Below are 18243 nucleotides of genomic sequence, written 5' to 3' on the forward strand. Positions count from 1 at the left end.
ATCCAGCATCTTACGATGACATATGGGGCCACCTGGATGCCGTCCACAAGGCTTCAGATACACAGTTCCGTTGGTGCATCATGAGTTTCAGTTGTGACATATTATACCTGCAACCTCATCCAGTAGTCATGTGTGTCATTCGGATATTGTCATCAAAGAACCATAGACACCGCTCCATGCTCCACTTGACACTGACATTTATTTAACCAAATACCAGCGCATGTCTCCAGGTGGTTTTATTTTACAAAATCTTTAAGGGTGCAGGGCAAGGAGATGGTTGGGCTGTAAAGGCCAGTGGCTCTAAGAGGAGGGAGAAACGGGCACGGTAGCACATGCCTGTAATCCCAGCACTCAGGAACTGAGGCACAAGGATCTCAAGCTGGAGCTTAGTCTGGACTACATAAGGAATTCAAAGCCAGCCTAGGCTGCATAGTGAAACCCTGTCTCAAAACAACAACAACAAACCCCACAAAACAAAACTGAAAGGAAGGAAAATGTCAGGCATAGCAATACATGCCTGAATCTCAGTACTCGGGAGGTAGAGGCAGGAGAATGGGAAATGTGGGGTCACCCTTATCTACATAGTTCATAGCTACATAGCTACAGAAGATCCTGTCTCCAAAAAAAGGGGGGGTCTCCTCTGCCACAAGGTCAAGGCTATTCTGTGTACCTTCAAGAACTGAGTGGGGCGATCACGCTGGTGCTGCTGGTGGTAGGTGCAGGACCGGTGGGGAAGGAGGTTGTAGGCGATCCCAGCAGAGGTCCAGGAAAAGGCATAAGATGGCTGACAGGCCCTGACAGTACCACAGGTCCTAGGCCCTGATAGAGGTGGGCAGTACCTGCAGTGCCCAGTGCCAAGCCTGAGGCCACCTCCCCACAATTCCCACTACTGCTGCTACCAGCTACCACCATGAAGCCACCAGCTGGTCCTTCAGCCGCTCCCGCTCCAGCCAGATTCGACCCCCGCTTCTTTTTCCCTTTGCCAGATGCCTTGCGGTTCCTCGTCTGGATTCCATCTTTCCTCATGGTCAGTGGGCGGTTCACCTGTAGAAACGGAGACCACCACAGGGGTTACCAGCTCCAGCCCTTTGTGCTGATGTAGCTGGGCTAGGGACAGTCTCTTAACACCACTTTGTTAAGAATGGGGAATTAGTTCAATGGCTAGAGTAATATACCCAGGGTGTGCTAGGGAGGTGAGACCTGTGCTTGTGTGTGGCCCTGATCTCAGCTCAGAATATCCTCCTACACTGGTAAGAGGTAGCCAAGACTCAAATCACGGGAGGTGGCAAGGAGGAAAGAGAGGACAGATGGAAGGAGGCTTGAGGTGGAAGCCGTGGAAATTGGGCAAGGAGGCGCAAGTACACAACTTCTGAGAAGAGAAAGAGGAGCAAAGAGGGAGGAAGCAAAGGCAGAGGAAGACAGCTCAAGGTAGATGAGGGCTGGATGAGGAGCCGGGAGTGTGCTTGGAGGACAGGAAGCAACATGGAGGATAGCATACCTGATGGAGCTTGAAATAGAGGCCGCAGGCATTGCATACCGGATCTCCGCTGGCATTCCTCCGCCAGAGTGTTGTAGTGGTCGTTTGACAGTTAGTGCATTGGGTGCCTGCCCGTTTGCTGACAATCTGAGGAATAAAAGGACAGGAGATTAGTGCTGGGGGTAGGGGAGAGGTAGGATTCGGGGACAGGGCCTTACAGGGCCTGAGAAAAGAGCTTAAGGGATGAGAGTCCTATTAAGGAAAGGCTTCCTATCTGGGATAAGAAGTTTATTCATCTATGTATCTATGTATCTGTGTATTTATCTGTCAAGACAGGCTTTCACTGTGTAGCCTGGCTTTCCTGGAATTTTCTCTGTAGACCAGGCTGGCCTTGAGCTCACAAGAGATCCACCTGCCTCTGTCTCCAGTTCTGGGATTAAAGGCATGCACTACCACTGCCCAGCAAGGAGTTTCTTTTCTATAGCTATGCAAGACTTCTTCTATCTCTAGTTTTAGACTTTGACCACATATCAGAATGTCTTGGAGGAAGACAGGGGTGTAACCCTGGCACTCAAGAGACAGAGACAGGAGGACCATAGCAAATTAAAAACCAGTATCGTATACATAGCTCCAGGCCACCCAGGGCTATATAGCAAAGCCCCATTTCAAACAAAAAACAAACCAAATCTATCAATCAATAAATCAGACAACAAAACAAAACAAACACAAGAATCCCTTGGGAAGCTGTAAAAATTCCTGGCCTTGGATGGGAGTTCTAGGTAGGTAGCGGGGTTCCTGCATGGGAAAGGGATGGATGGTCCCTATGGGGAAAGGATAAGGAAGAGGGCAAGTATAATAGTGCCGGGACCAGTATGAGTTGGGTGGCGTTCTTTTTTTTTTTTTTTTTAAGATTTATTTATTTATTATATGTAAGTACACTGTAGCTGTCTTCAGACACACCAGAAGAGGGAGTCAGATCTTGTTACGGATGGTTGTGAGCCACCATGTGGTTGCTGGGATTTGAACTCCGGACCTTCGGAAGAGCAGTCGGGTGCTCTTACCCACTGAGCCATCTCACCAGCCCAGGTGGCGTTCTTAAATAAGTCTTTTTTAAATTTTTTTGGTTTTTCGAGACAGGGTTTCTCTGTGTAGCCTCGGCTGTCCTGGAGCTCACTCTGTAGACCAGGCTGGCCTTGAACTCAGAAATCCACCTGCCTCTGCCTCCCAAGTGCTGGGATTAAAGGCATGCACCACCACTGCCCGGCATTGGATGGGGTTCTTGTAGGATGGGAGAACATGGGTTCTTGTCTTGGGCAGGAACAAGTCTCCAGTCCTATCAGGCCAACCTGTGGTCTTACTTACCATTCGCTTCTTGGGCCGGATGAGAGGCCGGTTCTGACCATTCATCTTGTGATACAAGCCACAGGCATTGCACAGGTAGTGACCTGTCCTGTCCCTCCGCCACAGTGGAGTAGCCGTTGCTCCACAGTTCACACACTCTCTGGCCTCTGGTAGATGGAGAGAAAAGGAAGCAAGGCTCGGTCAGCTTAGCTATGTCTTGAGCCACCTAGCCCAACTCAACCTCCTGGTCCCTTTTTGAAAGCCTCACCACAAGGGGCCAATGGCAGGCTTCCATGAAACTTGGGGGAAGAATAGGCTGCTGAGCTGAGAGGGCTCCCAGTGGGAGAGAAGAAAGGACTGGGAAAGTCAGCTCCCCCGTAAGCACTGCCGGTGACAGGGAGCGATGCAGGCAGTGCAGTCCCCAGCGTCAGGAGGTCTGGACTCAGCCGCTCCGTCTTCAAGGTGTCCAAGAACGTGTTGTTGCTCTTCCCTTCCTGGTCTTCCAGGGCCTGGGAAGGGGCATCCTCATGGCTGGGGCACACAGTTGAGGCAGGGTAGAGTGCCGTCTTGCCATAGGCCCAGCTAGCATAAGGTGAGCCCCCAGGAATTCCCTCCATACTGTTGAGCAGTGGATACACCTGAAAGACTGTTGAAGGGGTAGAGAGGAAAAGGAAAGAACAGCAAACCTTAGGTAGTCCTACTTTTACAGTGAAATGGTGTTCGTCTGTCCCAACATGGTGGCTAGTTTTCTGGTCTTCCTACAATAGTCTCTTGCTGCTTGGGTGACTTCGGAGTTCTATGTCCCTCTGGTCACTATAGCAAGGACGATCCCCTCCATCCCTTTTTGATATTGAGACCAAGAGGCTGCAGGTCAAGTGACAAATAAGACAGCTTCGTACACACTTCCAGCCTGGCTTCTCCGTGTGCTCACTACAGTATGGCAGACAGAGACGAGGATTGGTACAAATGGGGCGGTACACCTATCCACAGAGCTTCTAACTCTTTCCAAGATGACCTCACAGAACTGTGAACTAGCTAACCATCTCTATGGCAACCCTGACAGCTTCCAGCCAGTGCCAAGGCAGCCACCCAACAGTTACCTGGGGAGTGTCTGTAGGCCTCAGCTTCTCTGTAGTAGGCCAGTGCTGATGCTGCGGCCGTGGCTGCATTTGGGGAAGTGGAAGAAGATGCTGCATCCAAACCCTCTGGCCCAGAGGAAAAGAAACCTGTGGAATCTGATGGTGAGGACACCAGGGCAGAATCCACAAACTGGGGCAAGGGTTCTGAGGTCCCCAGGGCCCCTAGACCAGGAAAATCCATGGGAACACTGGGGTTGAACCTGTGAGGACAGAAAGGGTTGTGAGACACAGAAACATTCTCTTCCCTCCTTTCTTTTCTTTTCTTTTCTTTTCTTTTCTTTTCTTTTTTCTTTCTTTCTTTTTTTTCGAGACAGGGTTTCTCTGTGTAGCCCTGGCTGTCCTGGAACTCACTCTGTAGACCAGGCTGGCCTCAAACTCAGAAATCTGCCTGCCTCCACCTCCCAAGTGCTGGGATTAAAGGCGTGCGCCACCACCGCCTGGCTCTTCCCTCCTTTTTTTTCTCTTTCTCCGAATCTGTCACTGAGACTCTGTGTGTCTCCTTTTGGGCTCTCAGATTATTTTTCTCCCCTTCCCTTCCATCCCTCCCTAGGCTGTCATGTCTCTTGTCTTCTTCCATCATCCTTTGTCCCTTTCTCCCATCTTCCTCTGATCTCTCCCCATCCTCCTGTTGCCTCTTGTCTGTCATACCTCTACTACTCCATCAGTTTGCTGCCTCTGAGTCCCTCTTCTTCCTCTCCTATCCCTCCTCCCATCTTCCTCATCTCCAGGTCTCTCCAGGTCTTCCTTCTTCCCTCTTTTCTTCCCCTTTTCCTCTTTCCACTGTCTTGTATTCCCTTCCTTTCTCTGTTGGTCCCTTCCCTCGCACCTCTTTCCTCCTGTCCCTCCTTTTCATGTACCATATTTCTCTTCCTCTTTCTGTGTCTCCTCTTTCCTTCCTCCTTTACTTTCCTTCTAACCTTCCTCTTTCTCCTCCTCCGGCAAGCCTTTGCTTCTCTTTCTCCCATTCTTCAAGGCCTCCTCCATTTCCTCTTTTTATTCTCTCTTCCCCTTCCTTTCTTTCCTTCTGCAGAGGCAGAATGCAGGACCAAGATCCCTTGGACCCCTTGACAGCTCCCATAGGAGTTTGGGGTTCACCCTTCTGTGCTCCCCAACTTCATCCCTATCTGTTGTATCTTGCCATCTGACTTTCTCAGAAACCCCGTGGTTTCCGGCTTTATCCCCTCCCCCACTTCACTTGTGTCTGCAGACTGTGGGCCCCGTTAGTTCCTCCCTGTTCTATGGGGGGGGGGTCAGTACTCCTGCCCCCACACTGCTTATCTCTGCCATCCCCGCCCAACTTTTGAAATCACCCCAAAGCTACTGGCTTCCTCTGAGAAGAGTAACAGGTGGGTGGGGACAAGGGTCTGTTTTCAGGAACCTTTGAGTCTCACCACTCCCAGACCTCAGTTTCCCCATCTGTTCTATTGGAGGTGATACCTGAAGAGCTGAGCACCGATCCTTTCCCTCTGTCTACACTGCATGGCTTTTTCTATAGCTCTGTCTCCTTGGGTCTCTCCCTCCATTTCCTTTCAGGGCTGACTGTGTTTCTGTGTTTCTCCTACCTTTCTGTGCTTTACCTTTGAAAACAAAGATTTTATCTTTATGTGCTTCTGCAGTCAATCAGTCAGTCAGTCAGTCAGTCAGTCAGTCAGTCAGTCAGTCTGTCTATCTATCTATCTATCTATCTATCTATCTATCTATCTATCTATCTATCTATCTATCTGGAGGTCAGTGGACAAACATGGGTGTTGGTCCTTACCATCCACTTCCTTTTTAAAGAGGGTCTCATATTTTTCCACCGTGTGTACCAGGACAGGCCTGTGAGCCTCCAGTGAGTCTTCTCCATCTCCCATTTCCCTAAAACTGTGCTGATGTGCCTGCTACCATGTCAGTATGGGTTCTACACATTAGATCCTTATTCAACAAGTAATTTATCCTTGGAGCTCTCTCCCTAGACTTCTAGGGTGTATCTTGCCCTCTCTTCCTGTGCTTTTATGAAATTGTGTGTGTGTGTCCCACTGCCTTCTTTGGCCGTCCATGTCTATGTTTCTCTAATATCTTCCCATCTTTCTTTATATTTGTTTATGTCTTTGTGTCTTTCTCAGCTTGCCTTCTGTGTTTCCGCTCTTGCTTTCTCCTAGACTATGTATTTCTTCTAGACTATGTATTCCTGGATATCTCTCAGTCTTTCCAAGTCTGTATCTCCCTCTGACTCCCAGTGCCTCTTCCTCCTAGTTCTTTTTCTGAGCCATGAATTCTTACTATTCTTATATCCTCAATGTGCCTTACTACACACAGCTCGGCGGCAGGGAAAAGGAGTCAAAGACCGTGTCTCTTCCCTGATGGGCTGATGGCTCTACTTGTAGGGGGATGGGAGAATACCATCTTCTCTACCCATGGGTAGATCGGAAAAGGCTGAGCCCAGGCTTGGGGACCATGCTGGGGATAAGACACTCCTGACTCTGTCTACCATCCCCTTCTTGAGCTCAGAATCTCCACCTATTTGGGCAGTGGCTGCTCTCTCTCTCGACTCTCAGCTCACCTTTCCCCTCTTTCCTCTCTCTCTAATTCTGTCTCTCTTTCCATGATTCATTCTTCCTGTCTATTTTTCCTTCTTGCCTTTCTGTCTCTGCCTTCGCCTCCTTGTTTTCTGCCCATGACTCTCCTCTTCCTTCTCATGTGATCAGCTTGCTTGCTTGCTTTCTTTCTTTCTTTCTTTCTTTCTTTCTTTCTTTCTTTCTTTCTTTCTTTCTTCCTTCCTTCCTTCCTTCCTTCCTTCCTTCCTTTTCTTTTCTCTCCCCCCCAAAGACTGTTTCATCTTTGCATGTTTTATGCCTCTTGCTTTCTCTCTCAGTGTCTCTGTCTCTTGCTCCCAGTTTTCTTTTTCTTTTCTTTTTTCTTTTTCTTTTTTGGTTTTTCGAGTCAGGGTTTCTTTGTGTAGTCCTGGCTGTCCTGGAACTCACTCTGTAGACCAGGCTGGCCTCGAACTCAGAAATCCGCCTGCCTCTGCCTCCCAAGTGCTGGGATTAAAGGCGTGCACCACCACTGCCTGGCTCCAGTTCTCTTTTTGTATCTCTTCTCTCACTGTGTGAGGTTGGCTTCCTGTCACCAATTCCTCATCCCCTCACCCACCCTCCGATTCCCCCTCAGGCCTCAGGGCCTGGACTTCTCACCTTTGGTGGGTGCAGAGCTACCCACCCCTCCTGAATCAAGGGCCCACCCCCCACCTCAGTTATCACCCTCCGGACAGAGATAAAGTTTATCTCCAGGCTGGGGGATGTGAGAAGTCCTTATCAGCTGCCTCAGTAGAGAAAGTGCTGCTCTAACCAGGAGGCACAGCAGCTGCACCTGCTCTCCCGGGCCCAGCCCCTCACCCCAGGTAACTGCCCTACCCAGCCCTCAGCAAGGCTACGTGGGGCCATTGGAGCAGAGGCAGGACCTGGGGAGCAGATGTGGTAGTTAGGAGGTTAGAGGTAGAGTTTGAGAGTCAGAAGTCTGGGTATATGGCTGTGGAGTTTAAGGGAAGGAAAAAATTGGCTCGACTTCTCTGACCCAAGTTCAGAGATCTGTTTGGGGTTTGGAAGTAGGTTAGGAAAACAGATGAATTTAGGAAACCAGAGGTAAAGTTTGACAGTCAGCTGCCATGTTAGAGATGTACTTTAAAGGTTCGAAATGAGCCGGGCGTGGTGGCGCACACCTTTAAACCCAGCACTCAGGAGGCAGAGGCAGGCGCATTTCTGAATTTGAGGCCAGCCTGGTCTACAAAGTGAGTTCCAGGACAGCCAGGGCTATACAGAGAAACCCCGTCTCACAAAAAAAAAGGTTAGAAATGGGTTTTGGGGGACATGGTAAAATGCGAGAGAGTATTTTTTTTTCCTGGGCAGCATGGGTTGAGGAGCAGAGGGACCTGGACAGACAGGACTATGGCTGTTATCCAGAGACAAATTCTGGGAACACGGAAAGAGCGGAGAAGTCAAGCCAAGAGATGGGGTGGAGAAAGTGTGGAAAGAATGGGGTTCAGTGGGCAGTCAACCCTAGGGCTGACGGGCATGGGGGACATTGGGACAGAATAGTTGTGGGGAGAAAACTTAGCGTCAAAAGCAAAAAACACATTTTGGCCAACAGGTAGGGGGAAGGGAAAAGTTTGGGAAGGTCAGAGAGAAGACGCAGGGAACAAGCATGCGGTCTGACAGGCCACGATGGGGATGGGAATTAAAGTTAGGCTTTGACACATCAGAGACAGGTGTGATCGGCCAGAAAAAAATGGGATAGAAACAGAGGTATTCACTTGAGAGCAGAAATACGAGTCTTGAGGAAGCGAAAGTGAGTTTTGTTTTGTTTGGTTTTTTTTGTTTGGTTTTCCTTTTTTTGGGAGAAGAGAGAGGTGGAGACAAGTTTCAATCAGTAAAAATTCCGATTTGAGATGAGATAGGAGCGTGGGGGAATGAAGGCATAGGGTTTCTCGGGGGTTGGTATGTATAGCAGGCAGGCCTGGGAGGATGAAGACAGAGGTAAGGGGACATAGATAGCTTAGAAGGAATAGGAGAATGGGAAGAAGTTGGGGCAGATAGAAGTTTTGGCAAGGAGAGATGGAGGTTGGAACAGAAGTCTGGGGATCCGTGGGAGAATCGGGGGACGACCCCCGTTTTAGGGGCAACCTATGGGTCTGAGTAGCAGGCTGGGTGTTGCCTTGCTGGAGGGGTTTTTTTGGGAATCAAGACTGACCTGGGCTTGTTGATGCAGAGGATTCAGCCACCTTAGTGGTATGACGAGTTCAGGGTGATCCCAAGGGAGTCCTCACTGGCCTTGGCCTCTGAGTCTCCCTTCTCTCCCTCCTGCCAGCCCGCCCGCCCTCCCTCCCTCCCACTCACCTTCTCCCTCCTCTTTCCTCCCCAGGGAGTGGCTGGTGCCCCAGTGGGTGGGGCAGTGCAGGGGAGGGGGTGTGCCGCCTCCTTGTGGAGGACCTTTTAGGCTCTAGTCCCTCCGCCCTTCCTGTCTATCCTGCAGGTTGTTGGATCCCCTTTGCCTTTGGCTTCTGTGGAGTCCAGTGTCCAGTCAAGTCATATGAGCAATTAGTCAAGATCTAAGTTTCATGTTTTACTACTAGTTTCTTTCAGTGAGGAAAGCCCCTACTGTGTACCAGGCTATGTGTGGGTTGGACCTGTATGCGCGTGAGCCCTCCTGAATGCTGGGAGAAAGGGGGATATAGCTGTACCCATTTTGCAGGTGAGAAGAATGAGGCTCAGAGTTTTGGGAGCATTTCAAGCAGAGGCTGCAGGCCACCTCTATGAAGCAGTCTGGGGTACTAGGCCAGGACTAGTGGGTAAGGGTACATACACTTCTTTAGTGCTTCGGCTCGTGCCTGGGGCTTACGCCAGCTCTGGCCTGCTCTGGGGCAGCAGATAAGTCTTATCAGATGGACTCGACTGTGGCTGTTGGTGCCGCAGTAACAGGCTGTCTTGGGGCTGGGGGGCAGGGTAGGGGATGCACAGGGACAGTGCCTCAACTTCTTGCCCGCCATACTACGTTAGAGGCGGGAAACTGAGGTGACACCCAGAGTGGACTCCCCTGGGAGTCCCAGAGGATTGGGATAAGATCACAAAAAAAGATGGTTAAGTAAAAGACAGAAAGCAGCAGGGACAAAGATATACAGAAAGAAATAGAAGTGAGAAGGCAAAGACGGAGAAGTGGAAGGAGGCAGAGGGATGGTGCCTGGGAGGGAGGGAGGGAGGGAGGGAGGGAGGGAGGGAGGGAGGGGTTGAAGGGAGAGGGAGGGAGAGAGAGAGAGAGAGAGAGAGAGAGAGAGAGAGAGAGATTCAGACAGAGCCTGAGATGTTATGAACACGGAGAGGTAAAAGAGATGGACAGAAGATGAAGGAAGCTAGAAATGACAAAGGCCTAGGGCACAGATGGAAACATAAAAGGAAGACAGAAATGATGTAGAGAAGGAGAGAGATTTAGAGGCAGAGTCTGAGGGAGTGAGCTGTATGTGTTTATGTGTGTACGTGTGTGTGTGCATGCCATGCTAGTGCCATTGGTGTGAGGATGTGGCTGTTGTGATCTGTGTGGCTCTGCTCAGCTGTATTGAAGTGATACCCTTCCAGCCCTAGTCACTGGATGCTGACAGTCCATCCCTACTTTTTTCTTTTGGCCCACTGGTGCCTTGTTCTCACATAAACCTTCACCAGTAGATTTTGAGCGCTGCTTCTGCATCACACACGGCACTGCACTTGCATCCTCATTCATAAGACTTTCTGACATGGCCCTGGAAATCCGTAGGCTAGGCCTCGCCTACTAACCGTCCATTCTACAGTTGGGGAGACTGAGAACCACTGAGGGAAAGGCAGAGAGGAAGTTCTGAGGCAGAACGCTCAGTCAGCCTGCCTACCAGCCATTGTCCCTCCACATGGGCCTTAAAAATGGGAGGCTTGTCCACTTACTGAAAATGGAGGCAAGTATACCATACTGGACTTTTTTCTTAATTGTAAAACTTTTAGCCGGGCGTGGTGGCGCACGCCTTTAATCCTAGCACTTGAGAGGCAGAGGCAGGTGGATTTCTGAGTTCGAGGCCAGCCTGGTCTACAGAGTGAGTTCCTGGACAGCCAGGGCTACACAGAGAAACCCTGTCTCAAAAAAACCTAAAAAAAAAAAAAACAAAAAACAAAAAACTTTTAGCCTCTCTCAGGCTGTGAACAGCGACTTCTCATTCATTGCTATCTAATTTCATCCTTTCTTTCAACCTCGTTAAATTCCATAGCATCACATACATTTCTGTAGCATAAAAAGTTCATGGCCTGCACGAAACGAATTAACAACTTTGCACAGCTGATTGCAGTCACCTTCATCCTGGTCTCCTTGCTAAACTGCAAAGTGCACGAGAGGCGCACAGGAGCCATGGGATTATATTTAGCCCTCTTCTTTATCAGAAACCCAGTAACAAACTTCAGATACACACTGTACATGCAGTTACTATTTGTTTGATGAAACAGATGAGTAGTCACAGTGAATAAGTTAAAGAATAGTAATAAAAAAATGGGAGGCTTGTTTAAATTGTGTGAGAGTGGCTATGTGCCGCTTGCCTTTGTAAGGACGCAGATGCTGGACCAACAGCTAGCACTATTCTCCACTAACCCACCCAGCTGCTAGTGGGGAGACCTAGACAGAGTCATGTATGAGTTACCGTTCTCCCTTCTGTAATGGGGTAACAATGACAACTACTTCTGTATTGGGGGACAATGCACGAAGTTGAATCCATGTTAAGTGGTCCGACTGACTGAATCTGAGTTCTCAATATATCAAAGATTCTATTTTTTAAATTGAGTACTCACATGAATCTGAGATGTCCAAGTAGAGTATTCTGATCTGTCTACTGAGTGCTTATTGCCTATGTTAGTCCCTCTCCCTTCCCAACTAGCACGGCTGTGAATTCCCTGTGCACCTATGTGTGCACACCAATAACAATGCTAATATTAACTCTAAGCCGATAGGAGCTTTAATGCTGATCCTGATACTAATAGCAGTGGTTAGCTAACACTGAGTTCAAGTCTAAGACTACTATTATTTTTGTCGTGCTAGGGATGGAACCTGATGCATCTTGAATACTGGGCAAGAGCTTCACTGGCAAGCTATATCCACAGCCTTAACGCTAATTCTTCTTCCTTCTAACTCAGAATAACCACCTCCAATTCTCACCCTTGCCCCATGCTAGGAATGTAACTCAGGGCCTTGCATATGTACACTAGGCATGTGCTCTGCCAACCTCACTACATCCCAGCTCCTGATTCAGCCAGAGCTTTTAGGAAGCTGCAGGAACATACCAATAGCCCACCACGAGCAGCAATATTCATCGGCAGGACGCAGGCACTACCCTAAGTACTTTTTTTTCAGGCATGGTTTTATTATATTCTAGTCAAGTCTTTGTGATCTGTTGCCACTCTCCCCTGCCAGACTGGAGTCGGGCCACAGAAAGGAGACTCTCCAGGGCCTCAGCGACTCCCTTCAATTCACAGTGATTGACAGTCTTGCACAAGCAAGTCATCCACTGTGTTTCAGTTGGTCGCTTGGAAAATGGTTATAATCATAGACCGTCCTTACCCTACACCAAATGTAACTAATCTGCACAGTGCCTGCTGGGCACATCATAAATGGTATGCTTCTCAAACAATACTTCTCATCGCTGTGTAGTACTCTTAGCGGCAGAAATTGTGCATCTGCGGGTGAGGTATGGGGGAGTCTCATTGGGAGGGGAAGGCTAGAGGCATGTGCAATAAAATGGTGTGGTGCTGGACTCATATCCCATTTCTTCATTCCTGGAGGTGACAAAGGGCTCAGTAAAGGAAATGAAGGGTGCCTCTAAGGACAGGCCTCACCCCATTCCCTCCCCCATCCCTGTGGAGGGGGTGCAAGGCCCAGAAGTCTGTGGCCACAGTTCAGCCAGCAGGGAGGCAGCTGGGAAGGCATAGATAAGGGAATCAGCGGGGGCCAGGCTAGGCTTGGGGGAGCCCATTGCAGGCGGGGGTGGGGTGTCCGGGTTGAAGCGTCTTCTCTGTCAGGCTTCCATTTGAGACCCATGCTAATGTCCTCTCTTCCTTGGATCCTTCCCTGACTGTTCTCATCAACCTCTTTTGAGGTTCAGATGCCTCTATTTGATTCAAGCCACAGCACGAGGTTATCTGGGCCTCTTTGAGACTGGAGTTCACCAGAGCCGGGATAGAATAAGACTCACTTCGGTAGCACTACCACAACAGCCAAAACCTTACCAAGGAGTCATGTGTTTGACTTAGGAGTGAAACTATTGCTTTTTATCTCAAGAATTATTTTTAATCAAGACATAACAAGAGTATATGTATGTATGTATGCATGTATGTGTGTATATATATATATATATATATATATACATGGCATAGCATGATCATTTGATACGTGCATATAATACATAATGGTTGAATTGAAGTGATTAGCATATCCACTTCCGTAAACACCAAACACCAATGGTTTCTTAGAAATGAAAAAAGTTGGTCACAGAGAAAGAAGACTAGAATAATGGTCTGGACTGAGAAGAGAAGTCAGATGTGTTCTAGTGCGTTCGAGCCCAGGAGGGTAACTAGTTACCAACACTCAGCAAAATGTAAAAGTTCTTATTATTTAATAATGAAAGAAAATAACACAGAAATGTACATGGTCCTACGTGGAATCTCAGTACTGGAGATGGAGGCAGGAGGAGCGAAGTTCAAGGTCATGCTCTGCTACATAGTGAGTTTGAGGCCAACCTTGTTTGAGACCTTGTTTGAAAAAAAATAAAAGTGGGGACCTGGGTTCAATTCCCAGTACTCATAGGCTCTCATAAACATCCGTAACTCCAGTTCCAGGAGATCCAATGCCCTCGCCTCACCTTCATAGGCACCCACAAGGTACATGTACATACATGCAGGCAAAACATTCATAGCCATGAAAATAAACGTTCATTAGAGCAGCCATAACAACAAATAAAGTAACTAATATAGTGAGTGGTCTGTTTCCAGTGGTCTATACTGCTAGTGTATTCCTTTCTAACAGAACACATTTCTTTCAGGTCAGAGTTGGGTCAGGTCAAAGCTATCCAACCCCATAAAGCCAACAGTGGTTCTCATAGCTCTTGGAATTCTTCTGTTTGCTAATTTTCTGTTTTGTTTTGTTTTTGAAACAAAGTTTCACTGTGTGGCTCTGACGGACTTTGAACTTGATATGTGAACGAGGCTGGCCTTGAACTCACAGAAATCAGCCTTCCCCTGCCTCGCCTACTGCTAGGATTAAAGACATGAGGCACCTTGCTTGGTTCGTCTTCATCTTTTTAAAGAATTATTTTAGATTTATTTTCTTTTATGTATTCTGGTCTCTCCAAAGGCCATAAAAAGGCATTGCCCCCCCCCAACCCCCACCTCAAACTGGAGTTATGGATGGTTGTAAGTCACCATGTGGTTGCTGAGAATGGAACTCAGGACCTCTGGAAGAACAGTCAGTGCTCTTAACCACTGAGCCATCTCTCTAACCCCAAACTCTTTCATTTTTGAGCTCATTTTAAATTTAGAATCTAAATTACATAAATAAATACGTAGGTTTCTTTTAAGAAGAAAAAGTGAAACTAGGTGGTTACAAATAGTAGGTAAAGGGTTGACTACACTTTAGATTTTAACAAATTAAGAATAAACATGCTGCAGGGCGTGGTGGCGCACACCTTTGATCCCAGTGCACGGGAGGCAGAGGCAGGTGGATTTCTGAGTTCAAGGCCAGCCTGGTCTACAAAGTGAGTTCCAGGACAGCTAGGGCTATACAGAGAAACCCTGTCTCAAAAACAAAAACAAAAAAAAAAAATAAATAAAAAATAAACATGCCCACAGAACTGGAAGGGCCAGCTGTGCAGCTCAGGGATAGAGCTGTTGCTTAGAATTTGTGAGGTTCAACCCTCAACACATACACACATGCACATATGTATGAGATAGGTTCACACACCAACATCAATTCTGAGCAGTTTTGTATGGCTTTTCTTTCAGTAAGAAACAAACAGGCCAGGCGGTGGTGGCGCACGCCTTTAATCCCAGCACTTGGGAAGCACAGAGGCAGGCGAATTTCTGAGTTGGAGGCCAGCCTGGTCTACAGAGCGAGTTCTAGGACAGCCAGGGCTACACAGAAAAACCCTGTCTCGAAAAAAAAAAACAAAAAAACAAAAAAACAAAACAAACAAACAAACAAAAAAAGAAGCAAACAGTATTGAAGAGAAGCCATTATGATTCTTGCTATTATTCCTTTGAGACAAGATCTCAGTGGAGTCCAAGGTGGCCTCAAACACAGCATTTTCCTGCCACTGCCTCCCAAGTGCTGGGAACACAGGTGTGCAACCACCATGCCCAGCTCTGACTGTAACTGTCCTGGCAGGGGCTGAGATATTCTGAGGGCCACTTGTTCCTGTTCTTCTACTATCAGGCTATTGAGAAAATTGAGTCAAAGAAACTGGAATTTTCCCAGGATTCTAACCCCAGGAGAAGGAAAAAGGTAAGACTGACGCCAAGTGAAAGCTTCTCTCCTGGCAAGAGTTTCACATAGTTGGAAAGCATATCAGACTACCACGGAAATCAGAGCCCAGAGCCGATATAGATATGTGTCAAAGATGGGCAGGCAGCCCCTCACCTTTGACCAGAACTGCTTAGTTAAGGGTAATCTTGAATTCTCTATAAACTCAAACCTTTTGGCAGGACCCTGAAAACAGACTTGAGCCATTTCTTCAGTCCCAGATCTTTACTTTCAGTGTGTATTTTTGTATCATGGGCCTGTTCTATTCTCTACCATTTTATTATTTATTTATTGTTGGTCTTTCAAGATAGGGGTTCTCTGTGTATCCCTTGCTGTCCTGGAACTCACTCTGTAGACCAGGCTGAACCTCAGACTAACAGAGATCTACCTGCATTTACTACCTCCCCTGAATTAAAGGTGTGTACCACCACCACCCGGGTTACCTCTTATTTCAGTTTTGTTTTGTTTTGTTTTCCTAAATTGCCAAGTGAAGTACAGAACATACTACAATAGTGATTGACACTCAACAATCACAACTGTGTCTTAATCTCAAAATGGTAAGAGTGCTAGTGTCAGCCGGGCATGGTGGCGCACGCCTTTAATCCCAGCACTTGGGAGGCAGAGGCAGGTGGATTTCTGAGTTCGAGGCCAGCCTGGTCTACAAAGTGAGTTCCAGGACAGCCAGGGCTACACAGAGAAACCCTGTCTCGGAAAACAAAAACAAGAAAGAGTGCCAGTGTCACTATTCAAGGACCAATGACCAAGACACATAGGTCTGGCTCTTAATCAAGTGAGCAGACAATTGAGAGAGATATATCATTGTTCCAATCAGGAGTATGTAAACTGATGCCTTTCTGTCAAAACTTCTTAGCTAGAAATAGCTCTAGGAACCAAAGTCCTTCATCCTTACACTGAGGGGCTGCAAACTGCCGTTAAGGTCCAAAAAATAAGTAAGACCAACTATAAACAGAGCTTTTTTTTTTCTTTTTCTTTTCTTTTTTTGGGGGGTTTTTTTGAGACAAGGTTTCTCTGTATAGTCCTGGCTGTCCTGGAACTCACTCTGTAGACCAAGCTGACCTCAAACTCAGAAATTAGCCTGCCTCTGCCTCCCAAGTGCTGGAATTAAGGGCGTGCACCACCACGCCTGGCTTCCTTTTTTTTTTTTTTCCTATTACCATTGTCTGTCCTGTAATTTAGTAATTTAGACATTCTTTTTTTTTTAAGACTTGTTTATTTATATGAGTACTGTCTTCAGACACACCAGAAGAGGGCATCAGATCCCATTATAGATGGTTGTGAGCCACCATGTGGTTGGTGGGAATTGAACTCAGGACCTCTGGAAGAGCAGTCAGTGCTCTTAACTTCTGAGCCATCTCTCTAGCCCAATTTAGACGTTCCTTTGTTGTTGTTGTTGTTGTTGTTATTGTTGAGACAGGGTTTCTCCGTATAGCCCTGGCTCTCCTGGAACTCACTTTGTAGACCAGGTTGGCCTCGAACTCAGAAATCCGCCTGCCTCTGCTTCCTGAGTGCTGGGATTAAAGGCATGGGCCACCACACCTGGCTAGATGTTCTTTTCAGAAACAGTGTTTCATATAACATAGACAGGCCAAGTGGTGCTACTGCCTGCCCCTCACAAATGCTAGAAGTAGAGGGCTACAACCACCATAGCTGATACAAGTCACCTTTTATAACAAGATAGTATAGCAATTCGTTTTCCAAAACATTTTCTATACTAGACAAGGACAAAAAGAATTCTACTAAAATAGCTGTTACTAAGCATAGGGGTAGGAGGTAGGGGCCCTTGCAACTTAATGACAATGAGAATGAAATCAGGCCACAAATGGGGGGGGGACACTTCAAGCACATCCAAATTGAATAAGGAGAAGGAATGGGTGAGGGAAGTATGGATGTAGAACAGTTCAGAGTTCGACACCAGGCTAGGTCTGTAAACAGAGAGGTCTCATTGTAGCCCAAGTGAGGTTGAAACTCACTACATGGGCCACACACTAGCCATGAATTCAGTCCTGCCATATCCTCAAGTCCTGGGATTAGAGGCATGCAGTATCAATGCATCTGCCCCTTCCACCATGGGCACCGGGGGTGGGGGGGTGGGGGGCAATCTGCATACACAGTACAGGCTGGTCCTGAAGTTAAAATCACCAAACACCCCTTTTTTCTCATTCAGAAGGTTAGAGTCTGTGGTTTTTCATTAGCTATGGGTGCCTGTTTTTTTTTCTTTCTTTCCTTCCTTCCCTTCTCTTTCTTTCTCTCTCCCTCTCTCTCCTTCTCCCTCCCTCCCTCTCTCCCTCCCTCTCTCTCTCCCTCCCTCTCACTCTTGCTCTCTTTTGCAGGAAGGGTCATGCTATGAAGCCCTGACAAGCATGGAACTTACCTTGGATATGGAGCTGGTATATCTCAAGGAGAACTTGCCATGACCCTCCTGCCTCTGCCTTCTGAGTACACAAATGACGATGGTCTCGCTTCACGACACCCAGTCAGCTTTCTCTGCCAGAAGCATTCGGACCAGGAGGAGTGGGTTATTTTCCCAGGAGATGTTGCATTCCTGATTGAACATGCTGGCCTTGAGATAAGGGCGGCCCCGAGATAACAGTTTTTAAAAAATTCATAAAAAGGATGGTCTAGAAATTCTTTAAAAAAAAAAAAAAACAACACAATAACAAATTCAAAGAGGCCAGTTTGTGGTAGGAAAAGTATACATGACATTTTCATACATACTAGGAGTCCAGGCTGGCTTAAAATTTGCTCTGTAGCTGACGATGACTTTGGATTCCTGAGCCTTTCTTGTCTGCTTTCAGAGATCTGGGATTGTAGTCTTGTACCACCATGCCTAGTTTTTGTGTGATTTTGAGTGTTGACACTAGCCCCACAGTGTATAAAAAGTATAAACTTTTTATGTCTTTTTCGGGGGGGCAGGGGTTGAGACAGGGTTTCTCTCCTAGCTGTCCTGGAATTCACTCTGTAAACCAGGCTGGCCTTGAACTCAGAGATCTGTCTCTGCTTCCCTGGGATTAAAGATGTGTGACACCACCACCCAGCCCAGTATAAAGTTTTAAAACTTATTTTATGTGTGTTATGTGTAGGTGCACCAGCTGAGCTGAGCCAACTCACTAGCCTTCTTTATTAAAACTTATATTAGTGTTTGGAGAGCTGGCTCAGCAGTTAAGGGCACCTACTGTTCTTGCAGGAGTTGGGTTTGGGTCCCAGAATCCACATGGTGGC

General features: G+C 47.5%; 1 protein-coding gene and 2 long non-coding RNA genes across 4 annotated transcripts in view; 2 read left to right on the forward strand and 1 right to left on the reverse strand.

Moving 5' to 3' along the window:
- The window catches only part of Gm39488, an 84831-nt gene that overhangs the window by 10940 nt on the left and 55648 nt on the right, over positions 1–18243 (forward strand). The gene's annotated exons all lie outside the window — the stretch shown is intronic.
- On the reverse strand, positions 176–17579 carry Gata1 (GATA binding protein 1). Of its 2 annotated transcripts, none has more exons than NM_008089.2 (6): positions 8683–8826; positions 3919–4157; positions 3087–3464; positions 2840–2985; positions 1499–1624; positions 176–1044 (listed from the first exon to the last, which is right to left on the reverse strand). In NM_008089.2, the coding sequence occupies exons 2-6, from the start codon at positions 4136–4138 to the stop codon at positions 673–675; spliced, it is 1242 nt and encodes a 413-aa protein (NP_032115.1). In that variant the 5' UTR covers positions 4139–4157; positions 8683–8826; the 3' UTR covers positions 176–672. The 2 variants fall into 2 exon arrangements, with proteins under 2 accessions (NP_032115.1, XP_011245750.1); XM_011247448.3 differs by lacking the exon at positions 8683–8826 and adding an exon at positions 17396–17579 and having other exon boundaries at positions 181–1044.
- Positions 7235–17913, forward strand: Gm52419. Its single transcript, XR_003953043.1, has 2 exons — positions 7235–7336; positions 17355–17913. It is a non-coding gene; the product is annotated as a predicted gene, 52419 (long non-coding RNA).

Source organism: Mus musculus, chromosome X, assembly GCF_000001635.26.
Source record: "Mus musculus strain C57BL/6J chromosome X, GRCm38.p6 C57BL/6J".
NCBI classification, from domain to species: domain Eukaryota; kingdom Metazoa; phylum Chordata; class Mammalia; order Rodentia; family Muridae; genus Mus; species Mus musculus.

Excerpts from the sequence above, each read along its gene's own strand:
- Gata1 (NM_008089.2), bottom strand. The coding sequence starts at position 4,138 with ATGGATTTTCCTGGTCTAGGGGCCCTGGGGACCTCAGAACCCTTGCCC. Across the intron at positions 3,465-3,918 it reads GGCCTACAGACACTCCCCAG|TCTTTCAGGTGTATCCACTG; the intron begins GTAACTGTTGGG and ends CCCCTTCAACAG. Across the intron at positions 2,986-3,086 it reads CCTGCCATTGGCCCCTTGTG|AGGCCAGAGAGTGTGTGAAC; the intron begins GTGAGGCTTTCA and ends TCCATCTACCAG.